Genomic DNA, 12271 nt, shown 5'->3' with positions numbered 1-12271 from the left:
GAAAAGGGGAACAACTGTGGTCTACATACCAGCTTCAATCTGATCTCAAGAGAACCTCTGGATCATGAATTACACCCAGAGGGGTTCTACCTCTTCTTGTATAATTTAATCATTTTTTTTATGGACTGCAAGAAGGTGGTAGTAGGGAGCGCTTTAGCCTCTCAGAACTACTCCTGTTTGAATAATCTTCTGGAAAAGCAGGCAAATGCAGGTCATTACTGGCCAACATGTAGAGCATTTGAGGGCTAGATGAGCTACCTAGTAAAAGGGATCTGGGACTGTGCCAACAGTATCCCAATAAAAGCATAAAATTCAAAGACATATTTTAAAACATAATGTTTTCTCCATGACCTAGATATTAAAGTTATATATGAAATATGAAAGATTCAATGATAACTAAATAGGAGCTAATAGCTCCTATTAGCTATTAGGAGAGGGGAGCCTCCAGTGAGCCAAAAAACACTTTGGTTTAACAGTTATTGAGGAGATACTGGGTTTTCATCAAAATAAGATCAGATGAAATCAAACTAATTAAGAAATACTGCATTTCTCTGAAAAGATGTCTATCTAATTAGCATTATTTCTTGTCTTCTCTCTGTACTAAAAATGGTCAAAGAGCTCTAATGGAAATTTTCTTTCCTCCAGTACCTTCTTATATCTAAATTCCTGGTCTGTCCATCTTAACGAAGAATAGAAGTTACTGGCTATATTCTTTCAAGACTTAGGATCTAAGTGGTTCAACTTCTAGAAATATTCTGACACCAACTAACCTTTGTGATTGAAAAAAAATCATCATTCAAAGTTTCTTCATATTCTCAATCACAATGATTATAATGATTCTCATTTAATTTCCAAATATACACTGCGGTGCACATAATAAGATATTTGGATAGCAAAAGGAAATAAAAGAGGTAAGGAAAAGAGAAGAAATGATAGACATGATTTTCATTTCTAATGACTATTAACAGAGAGATCTTAATGTACAAATACACTTTGGACTCAGTCTGTTATCTTTCATGTTTAAAGATGGTGCTATTTATGATACACGAGCAGAAAAGCATGGGAAAATATACATAATAAGGCCTAGATTCTTCAACTTACCTGAAGGCATAGATATATTAGACACTTTCATAATGCTGATTAAAATTTCATAGACATGAACAGTTACTTTAAATACAGCAACTTTCTCAGGTCTATGGCAGGGAAATAAAACAATGGAAAACTGTGATGACAGGGAAGAAGAAGCTTAATTTTCACATATTTTACCTTAAATCAGGCCTATGGATAAATATTTTCGATTGTTCAGTAGTGTCAACCAGCTGTATGTTCTTCACATGAATTGGATGCTGTAAATCCTCATTTAAAGGGTTAGTAATGAATATTACATTAGTTTCACCTGAACAAACATTTTTAAATCCAACAAATGTTGTATCTAAAACAAAAATAATAGGAAAATGATAATCTGCTGTAGAGAAAGTGTCGAATCAGTTTTGTTTCAAATCTATTGCACCAAACATGTCATTTAACACTACCTTGAACACGGAGCTCTTACGTGTCAGGTAAGTGTTAGTCGCTCAGTCATGTCTGACTCTTTGCAACCCCATGGACTGTATAGCCCACTTGGCTCCTCTGTCTTTGGGATTCTCTAGGCAAGAATACTGGAGTGGGTTGCCATTCTCTTCTCCAGGAGATCTTCCTGGCCCAGGGATCAAACTCGAGTCTCCTGCACTGCAGGAGGACTTTTTACTCTTTGAGCTACCAGGCGACCCACGTGTCGGGTAAGACCACCAGTATTTGTGGACTAAATCCACACCACTGAGTAGTCTTCTCTTGTATTTTCTCTGAGCTTGGCATATTTTCTCTGTGATTTGCTTTATACAATGGGACAAGAGTAACATAAACAGATCTGAAAAGAGCTTGCATATGAGGGCTCACTCTCTTGGTACTTTGGGGGAATTCTGTGATTATCAGCATGTGAGTAAGCCTAGGAGATGTTTGGCTCAATCATTCCCATTATCCCATCAAGGGCCAGCACTAATCACCAGACATGGAAGTGAAACTATCCCAGACTAACCAGTCCCTAAGACATCTTGTAAAATGACAGCAGCTCAGTGAACAGTCCTAGGTAAGATTAGCAGAACTACTCAGCTGAACAAAACCTAGATTGCCAAGCCACAGAATCATGAGCTAATAAATGGTTGTTTAAAGGCTCTCAATTTGGAGGATGGTTTGTTATACAGAAAAGGATAACTGAAACACTATTGCTCCCTTGGTTTTACTGCAAATATTTGTGGTCCAAAGATAAAACTGATTGGATCAAAAAACAAGCTCTTTCACACTTAAAATTTCATTACTCAAAACTTAAAACAGTAAAAAGTGGCTCCAAAGAATGCTCAAATTAGCTATGTGCTATCTACTACCCTGCTTGATTACATTTTACTGTAAGAAAATACTGCATATACATGAATATAAACCTGTAGAATAATATTAACAAAATATTGCAGCAGTAGATGCTGTTCATACACTACGCAGATATCCTTTACTGGTCTCAAACCCATGCGGCACGTTAAGCAATTTTTGGCGAGGCTATCCACGTTAGAAAGTGAAAGTCGCTCAGTCATGTCTGACTCTTTGCAACCCCATGGACTACACAGTCCAAGAAATTCTCTAGGCCAGAATACTGGAGTGGGTAGCCTTTCCCTTCTCCAGGGGATCTTCCCAACCCAGGAATCGAACCCAGGTCTCCCACACTGCAGGCGAATTCTTTACTAGCTGAGCCACAAGGGAAGCCCATCAACAAAGACACCAGGTCAATAACTTAGACATCTATTTTTGTTTTGACATACTATTTCTCATAATTTTAACTCCTAAAAATGTGAAACAAATTTTCATCATTTCCCCAACTCTGTCCTCACTATGCACTGACTGTGCCCCTCAACAGGCCCTGAGTCTGTTCTCACGATGGTCCGACCCTGGTCCTCACATCAGCCTGTCTCTTGTCCCCACTAGGGCCTGAAACTCGCCCCTAGAGCCTGACACTAGTCCTTTCGATGGCCTGATTCTTTGCCTTGCAAATGCCTTACTCTATGCCTCACTACGGCCTGAAAGTTTTCCTCACTGAAGCCTGATTCTTTGGCTCACTGGGCATGCCTCCTTTTCTCACTAAAGCCTGAATGATTCCTTACTGGGACCTGATTCTGGTCCTCACTATGGCCTGACTCTTGTCCGCCTTGTTGCAAGACTCTCATACTCATTATGGCTGACTCTCATGCTCACTAGGGTCTGATCCTAATCCTCATTTTGGCCTGACACTTACCCTCACCATAGCCTCACTCTGGTCCTCACTACAGACAAATGATGATAATTTGTTTTGCATTTCTAGGAATTAAAATTATGAGAAATAGTATGTCAAAACTTAGGTGTCTAAGTTATTGACCTGGTTTCTTTGAGGGGACACTGGTTAAAGTTTTCATGAAAGGGAGACTTGCTAAGCTGAAATAGAGAATGACTCAGTATATTTAATGGGAAAATTGAAAATACTTGCTATATTCTCTATATGAATTTATATATAACTATTTTATATTTTTAAGGATGCAGCCTGGTTCAGTGAAAAAGCAGTGTATTTTTAAGTCAAGAGATCTTGATTCTAATCCTGGCTCTGCCAAAAGCAGTGGAAGTTTGGGAAAACATTTAAGTTCTATGAACTAAAATTTTTTCAGCTGTAAAAGGTTCTAATAAAATATAACCCAAATGATACAAAAGGGCATTCCAATTTAGAGAAACTAAGTAATATTAAATCATTATACCAGTGCCTTTTCTCTTGTTTGAGAAGGAAAATGTAATGTTAATTCTTTAATATTTATACAAAAATGGTATTTTTTAATTTTAATTTTTTAATTTTTAATTTTTCTGGCCACATCACATGCAGGTCCTAACCACTGAACTGCCAGAGAACTCCCAAGGGAACCATTCTTGAAATTGACTCTGATGTCCAGTTTCTTTGCTTGTCATATTGAGCAGATTACTTTAATCATTACTTTTTTAAACTAACAATGAAATTACTAGTTATATTCTACATAGTCTTTACATAACTTAATTGAGTAGATTTTCAAAGACTATGTTTAAACTTGCCTGAGATGTCCAAAAGACCACTGATGGAGTTATAACTCATGATCCCTGCATGGGGTTTCCGAGGCGCCATGTTATGTGCTGAAGAAAAGGTAGGCCAGCAAATCCCACTTCTCCCACCTTTTATAAGAAGAAGAAAGTCAATGAAATTTGCACATGCACTCTTATGAACCCCAAAATCAAAAGTTTTAAAATCTTTACCTGATGGAGGTCTAGAACTTCGATGGGCAGCAGAAAGTTCAATATTGGGATCATCATTAGTTAGGACATCAGAGCAATTAAATTCAGGGCTACTTCCAACAATTAGGGAGTTCTATTTTAAAAAGTTCAAAAGGTAACCTTTAATAACAACATGACAACGAATAGTACTGAATTCCACTGTAGCAAAGCACAACCTGTATAACTTTGAGAAATGGATCATTCAGTAAACCAAGATGCAAAAAATGTGATTTCTACCCTGAGTGGATGACACTTAAAGCAGGAGTGGGGGGACAGGATTATAAATAATTATATATAATGGCATGTTGTGTTTCTATGATAGGAATTTGTGCACAAAACAGTAGCAACAGAAAGAGGACAAAGTGTCAAAACTACCTAAGCTGGTTCAGGAGACTTTGTAGTGTGAGTGTAAATTAAACTAACTGTGACAAGATTAGTAGGTGATAAGTAAGAAGAGATGAGGGAAGGAGCGGGCAGAGGGAAGGATGGAGAGATTCCTGGCAGAAGACGACGGGCACAAAAGCAGGAGGTATGACTAGAAGGGCGAAGTCGAGAAAATCATTTGCATTCAGTATTTTACCCTTCTCAGAGTTGTTCTTTCTGCTTTGTGTGGCTGCATTCAATTCTTACCTTAATTTGCACTGTTTTACTGGAAATCTTGTGAGATACAGCAGACGGCATGTAAATCATTGAAAAAATGGCCATTCCATTGTCAATCAGGGTCACGTTGTAGATATGCACACTCTCCGTGGTCTATAATAGAATTTGTAGGTTACACAGTACAGAATACAATCATTAAAGAAAATAAACAATCACTTTTTGGGGATCCATTTACCTGAAAATAAATTCCGTAATCCCAGCATGACCAAATGGTAAATCCCTGTATAAGCGAACATCCAGGAAGGCCATCTTGGTTCATATAGATACCAAATAAACCTCCATGGACTTCATTGTCAAACCACTTTTCCAGAGAATTAGACTGACCTTTGAAGGAAATAGAGAAGCAAAGAATTAACATTATGAATCAAATGACAGTTATAAGCAGTATTGGTTAAAGTTGAAATTCTTTTCAAAAATTAAATATATAATTCTGATGCAAGTTTTAACAAGATAATCAAATATTTGCATGGCTCTGCCATTTATGGTTTATTTAACATTTTTCTCATCTAATTTGTCTCTTCACTGTTACTCAGAATAATTGTATATTCATTTGCAAAAGTTTGACTTAGAGTTAGTACCCTTAACTTATTATATCTGATTAAAGATTAGTTTCCTTAGAAAGATTATGAAGTTTGGATTCAAACAAGGCTAAACTGAAAAATACAATGGTAGCACTTGTTGCCTATCAATGTTGCTGGTCTCTTCTGATCATCCCTGTGTCAAATTAAGAGTCACTTCCTTAAAAAGCTTTCTCTGACAACCTGATTCAAAGTAGCACTTCAGGGGGACTTTCCTAGTGGTCCTGTGGCTAAGACTTTATGCTCCAAGTGCAGAGGGAGGAGGTTCAAGCCCTAGTTGGCAAACTAGATTCTGCACACTGCAACTAAAAGATCCCGCGTGCTGCAACTAAGACCTGGTGCAGTCAAGTAAATAAACAAATGTTTTTAAAAAAACACAAAAAACAAAATGAGGCAGCACCTCAAGTCACTTAACATGGCATTACATTTTTTTCACTTTGATGTTTAATTACCACTTATTTGTGAATTATTCATCTCCTCTCTTCTATTAGAAATAAGCTTCATAAGAGAAGGAACTGTCTCTAGCTCCTTCACTGCCAGATTCCTAAAGCCTAGAAGGTAATGAAGAGGTAGGTGCTCATCAAGTATTTCTTGAATTAATGCATGCATGATCTTGGGAAAGATGCTTAAAATTTTATAACTTCAGTTTCCTCATATATAAAAAATTTTAATGCCTAATTCAGGGTTGTTTCAAAATGAAATAATCAAATAAAGTGCTTCAATAAATGGAAGCTATATCCATTATTAATATCCAGGATAATTAAAGTGGATTTTCATGAAAGTTTTACTTATGGACAAACCAGAGCAGTAACCTTAAACAATCCCTCCTGCTGCTGCTGCTGCTGCTAAGTCACTTAAGTTGTGTCAGACTCTGTGCGACCCCAGAGATGGCAGCCCACCAGGCTCCCCTGTCCCTGGGATTTTCCAGGCAAGAGTACTGGAGTGGGGTGCCATTGCCTTCTCCGACAACCCCTCCTAACCATGCATAAATTTAAGGATTCCTTATAAAGAGGGCCACTGTCTCCTAAATTGTACATTGTACCAGCTCTTTTGTCCAATTTCCCCAAGATCTCACTTCCTCCATCTTCTACTGCTTATCCCTTCTTTCTTTGACACTGACATTTCGCCTGTGGTCAGTTTGCCTGATTTCTGTTTTGTTTTCTCCCTAAGAAGCCGTTTTCATGTCTCCACCTTGCTTCTGCACAGCGTGGCCCCATGGACAAGCATGGCTTCACCTCTGCACCTACTTGTGTCAGAGCTCCTTTCCCAGCTTCCCAGCCCCTCACTTGTCTGGGACATGAATTGCGTAAATTGATGTTGCATCCCAGGAATTAAATCTTCAATTCCTTTGTGATGTCTCACTTTTCAATTGCTTTAAATCTAAAACCTCCTTATAAACACTCCCAATTATTTGGGAAGATCAACATAGTCAGTAAAAATGTATTACATGGCATTACACATATTAGTAAATACTCATATTCACAGGTCATATTTTGATTTAAACAAACCCACAACACTTCAAAGAAAGTTTACAAAATTACATATTTTAAAATTTTAAGTCACAGGAAAGCCACTTTTACGCTGTGAACTACAATATTTAAAAGGAGCATACATCAAGGAATCAGTTAAACCTGTGCCAAAGTTGTTTTATTCCTTCAAAATGTATTTTGCACAAAAATAAAATTAGCTAAAGTCCAATATTTTTTGAATTTATAGAAAAATGCTTACTCAAAAAAATTTCAAAAATAACTACAGAGATGTAAAAAAAATCAACTGTAGAAGGGCTATACATTTTTCAGAGAAAATTCCATTTCCTTTACCTAAGTTTCTCCAGAGGTAAGGCCTGCATTTCTCTTATTCTATTTTTTTGATTCAATAATTAATTTACCTGGTTTAGTAGTCAAGAGGTTATAAAAATTTATACAGTAGTAAGTGACCAGGCACCCTGTTCCTACTTACCTTCAATGACTTTTTGCTTTAACACTTTCAATGTTTTTTTATGTAAATGTATATACTGTGTGTGTGTATGTGTGTGTGTGAGTTGCTCAGTCATATCCAACTCTTGGTGACCCCATGGACTGTAGCTTGCCACGCTCATCTGTCCATGGAATTCTCCAGGCAAGAATACTGGAGTGGGTTGCCATGCCCTTCTCCAGGGGATCTTCCCAACCCAGGGACTAAACCCAAGTCTCCCACATTATAGGCAGAGTCTCAACCATCTGGGGCACCTGAGAAGCCCTCATAGACCACTCATAGTCTTTTCTTCCCTTTCTTCCACGAAACATACTATACACAAAACAGTTTTACATACACTATTCTGCAACCTCCACTTATCATTTTAGAATATCCTGGTGATTTCTCCATGCTAATACAGAGGTATGCATCTTTTTCCTTCTTTTTTAGAGGGGCCTAGTGTTCCAATGTTTGGCTTTCTATAACTAGCCCACAATAACTGGACACAGGGTAGCTTTCAGTTTTCTGCCGGTATAGACAACGCTGTGATGAATAACCTTGTTCACAAATCTTTTTCTCACTGTTGTAGAGGCAACTGTTAGATTACAGGAAGTAGAAATGTTGAGTCAAAGGTAAATGCCTCTATAATTCTGGTAGCTTTTGCCAGATTCCCCTTTGGAAGGGTTATATCACTGTGTGAAGAATGATGTGGGTGAAGGAGGAGAGGAAAATCGGTTTTAATTTTTTCTTTAAACCCAATATTATATAGAAAAAATTTTATTTGTTGAGTTCTTTCAGTGCCCAGGAAGAGGTGATATTACATATTCAACTGACAAACAATAATTATTTATTTCTAACAAATTTGGACAAGATATTTACTAATTTTAATGACCCAAAGACTTACCTGAGCAAGGTTCACCATCGATGCGGTATCCAGCCCTTCCAAATCCAGCCACTACATTATTTTGTAAGACTGTATTGGTCCCTCTATTTATCTAGTACAATGATAAAGAAAATGCTTTAGGTCAGGCTTTTACACAATTACGCAATGAGAGCAGGTATGCAACATACACCGGTAAAGTAATTATCACAATGCTTTCTGAAATAAAAATTTAATTCATTATTCACCCACATTCAAATTTATAATGCAAATGAAGTGCTGAAATTACCTTAGGTTCTTGGTGTAAACCCACCACTAGATATTATACCTTAGTCTTCATTAGAAAAATACATTAAAGTACATTTCAGTCACAAAATCCACTGGACGTGGTTCAATATTAACAAGCCGTACACCAAATTCCAGTATTATAGTAAGATCACAAAACTTTTGTCACTCTTTTTGGTTATATTCTGTCCACCAATTTGATTAGTTAAGAAAAAGGCAACCGAGGCAATTATAGTGGGTCATTAAATTCAGTAGAGGCCTTCATTAAAGAAAATCTGCTATAATAAAAACAGGGTTAGAACGAGTATTAGGTAATTATGAAACAATTTTACTTTACAAGCCAAATCAGAGTGGTAGAAATGAAAGGTTACAAGCATAGAAGGTTTATTTCTTGCCTAATGGTATCAGCAAAACAGACAAAATCGAACTGAAAGCATATTAAACACCCTTATCTTTAAAGATGATAAAAATAGTCAAATACAACTCATAAAAGTAAAATAAATTGTCTTTCAAAAGATATAACTAACTTTAATTGACATTTGGTTACATTCTAACATCTATAAACAGATGAAAAGAGAACATTATTATCTCATAAATGTATACTAAGGTCCAGACTTTTGGATTTTGCTTTAAGGTGATTATTAACGGTTGCACAAGAACAAAATTCAATCCCTATCCCATCTTTCAAAGTGAGCTATTTTTAATTCCTTTTCCTTCCTATGGTTTAAGTAAGCAAAATAAAAACAAAAGGAAGCTGTCTTTCCTCCAAATCCTCCTTCTGTACTTTCTATTTTCTTGTTCACAATCTCACTCTACATCTAAACAAATAGCTAAAGTAACTGAAGAAATTTCACGGGAAATAGGGTTCAATTAGTAATATCTGATAAGAGTAAATAATCTTGCATAGAGAAGAATTTCAGATGAAAAATGAATTTTAGACCTTCTATATAAGTCTATCATTCCAATTTTTCATATAAGGAAGGAAACTAAATTTAGAGTTAAACAGTAATATGTGTAAGGCATTCAGTCAATTGGCAGCAGAGAAATCCTGTAGTGGAGCTTGAAAGCAGTAATTAATATTGGAGAAGCAAGGAAATAAGGGAAAACTACTTAAACCAAAGGATGCCAACACAGAAAAATCCAATGGCGACTGGAGCTCACCTTTTTTAAAAATTGGAGTATAATTGCTTTACCATATTGTGTTGGTTTCTGCTGTACAACAAAGTGAATCAGCTATATGTATACAAATATCCCCCTACTTGGAACGCCCACCCACCCCACTCCCCCATCTCACCCTTCTAGATCATCAGGGAGCACTGAGCTGATTTCCCTGTGCTATACCACAGGTTCCCACTATCTCTCCCTTTTACACATGGTAGCTTACAGTCTTCAAATTTGTTCATACTACCTCAATTGCAGCATGCCAGAGAGTGGAACTCAGATCTTTTCTGTTCTGATAGGTTCCTGGCCAAACTGAAAGTGTAACCAAGTTTCCCCGGACTCTGTTGGCATTCCCCCATATTCTTATGCCTAGAAAAAAATAAAGTCCCCCCATACATATAAATTTGTAATGAGTACTATGGAGAATGTTGTTCATTTCTTCAATGAAATTAGTTTTCTAGTTTGAGCCTGACAAACGAACCTCTTCAATTTTAGAGCAAATCCTCTAAACTCTTTGATACTCTACCTCTTTAACAGATTTCCTGAAATAGAATTTTCTGTGGTGTTTGTTAAATATGTGGGTTCACAGGTTCTGCCCTAGATTTTAACAAACACACACTCATACTGTATACACCTTCACTGAGTTTATATTATGCTTTAGACTGATATTCAAGACAGGTTAATTCCCTACAATCAAACTTACTTTTTATAAAATAATAGCATTTATTTGTGAATAATCTTTCTGATTGATATGTTAAAAGTCATAGTAATTTAAAATATTGGTGATTAGATAATTCACACAAGAGCACCGTCTGGTAAATAATTCTAGAGCTGTACTGTCCATAGCTACATATGACTACTTATATGTACAGTAAGTACAATTAAATTAAGTATAATTAAACTTAAAAATACAGCTTATCAGTCACATTAGCCACATTTCAAGTGTTCAATGGCCACATGCAGTTTAGTAACTCCCATGTTAGCACAAACTTAGGCCATTTCCATTTTTGCAGAAAGACCAATTGGACACCATGGCTCCAAAGCTTGCATTCAAGGCTATCTGAGAAAGACAGATTATTGAACCAAAATATTATCATATTACCTTCCCCCACTGTAAAGTGAATGATATTATCATCTATGTCCAATCCATCTGTCCCAAATACACCTATTGCAGGGGAAAAGCCGTTGTGAAAAGCACAGCCTCGAACATAAGATGAGCCACGTTCTTGAATCTATAAAACATTGAGATTTAGTAAACATTTAAAAAATAAAACTAAAGTATATTTAAAGAAAAAAAAATTGAAGTAGGTGATTTTCAGTAAACAAATCTTGATAAATAAAATACTCAGTTTACATTCCATGAAAGGATATGATTTCCCAGGAGATCTTTTAATCCTAGGAAATGGCTATATTACTCAATTTATGATTAAATAAAGCAAAAAAAAAATGTTTACCTTAAAAGTTAATTAAAAATTCTCCAGTGGTTTTCAATGCATTTATATTTTATCACTACTTATAAAATGCAATCCACGGGGTCGCTACGAGTCGGATACGACTGAGCGACTTCACTTTCACTTTTCACTTTCATGCGTTGGAGAAGGAAATGGCAACCCACTCCAGCATTCTTGCCTGGAAAATCCCAGGGACAGGGGAGCCTGGTGGGCTGCCGTCTATGGGGTCACACAGTAAGCAAAGTGATTCAGTTACACATATATATCTATTCTTTTTCATAGTTTTTCCTATTATAGGTTATTACAAGAATATTGACCATAGTTTCCCTTGCTATACTGCAGGTCCCTGTTTATCTATTTTACATACAGTAGTGTGTATATCGGAGAAGGCAATGGCACCCCACTCCAGTACCATTGCCTGGAAAATCCCATGGACGGAGGAGCCTGGTAGGCTGCAGTCCATGGGGTCGCACAGTCAGACACGACTGAAGCAACTTAGGAGCAGCAGCAGCAGCAGCAGTGTGTATATGGAGAATGCAATGGCAACCCGTTTCAGTATTCTTGCCTGGAAAATCCCAGGGACAGAGGAGCCTGGTCTATGGGGTCACACAGTCAAACACGACTGAAGCGACTTAGCAGCAGCAGCAGCAGCAGCAGCAGCAGCAGCAGTGTGTATATGTTAATCCCAGACTCCCAATTTATCTCCTCCCCAATAATATATGTACATATTTTATTTAAACACTTTTATTTTATATTGGAGCGTAGTTGGTTACAGTGTTGTGTGAGTTTCAGATGTACAGCAAAGTGATTCAGTTATACATATATGTATCAATTCTTTTTCAAATTCCATATAAGAAATACACTCTTTCTCATTTTTCTTAAGTCACCAGCCCTCTAGGCATATTTATCTTCCCAGATATCTGGGAAGATAAATATGCCCTTTTGACCGAGGCATG

At 36.8% G+C, this 12271-nt stretch overlaps 1 protein-coding gene across 3 annotated transcripts in view; it reads right to left on the bottom strand.

The window, feature by feature from the left end:
* Positions 1-12271, bottom strand: part of PKHD1L1 (PKHD1 like 1) — a 177573-nt gene that overhangs the window by 31264 nt on the left and 134038 nt on the right. For 2 of the 3 annotated variants that reach the window (XM_086335355.1, XM_086335356.1), the window contains exons 61-68: positions 10967-11096; positions 10112-10233; positions 8443-8533; positions 5183-5331; positions 4978-5100; positions 4330-4441; positions 4132-4248; positions 1267-1432 (exon numbers count right to left, since the gene is read on the bottom strand). In XM_086335355.1, the coding sequence (XP_086191481.1) occupies positions 1267-1432; positions 4132-4248; positions 4330-4441; positions 4978-5100; positions 5183-5331; positions 8443-8533; positions 10112-10233; positions 10967-11096 (1010 nt within the window). Of the gene's footprint in view, positions 1-1266; positions 1433-4131; positions 4249-4329; positions 4442-4977; positions 5101-5182; positions 5332-8442; positions 8534-10111; positions 10234-10966; positions 11097-12271 lie in introns of those variants that run through there. The other variant, XM_086335357.1, reaches the window with a different exon arrangement.

The sequence above is a fragment of the Bos grunniens genome, chromosome 14 (genome assembly GCF_055505025.1).
Source record: "Bos grunniens cultivar Pamir isolate PY7600 chromosome 14, Bosgru_T2T1.0, whole genome shotgun sequence".
NCBI classification, from domain to species: domain Eukaryota; kingdom Metazoa; phylum Chordata; class Mammalia; order Artiodactyla; family Bovidae; genus Bos; species Bos grunniens.
This window is presented reverse-complemented; position numbering and strand designations above follow the sequence as displayed.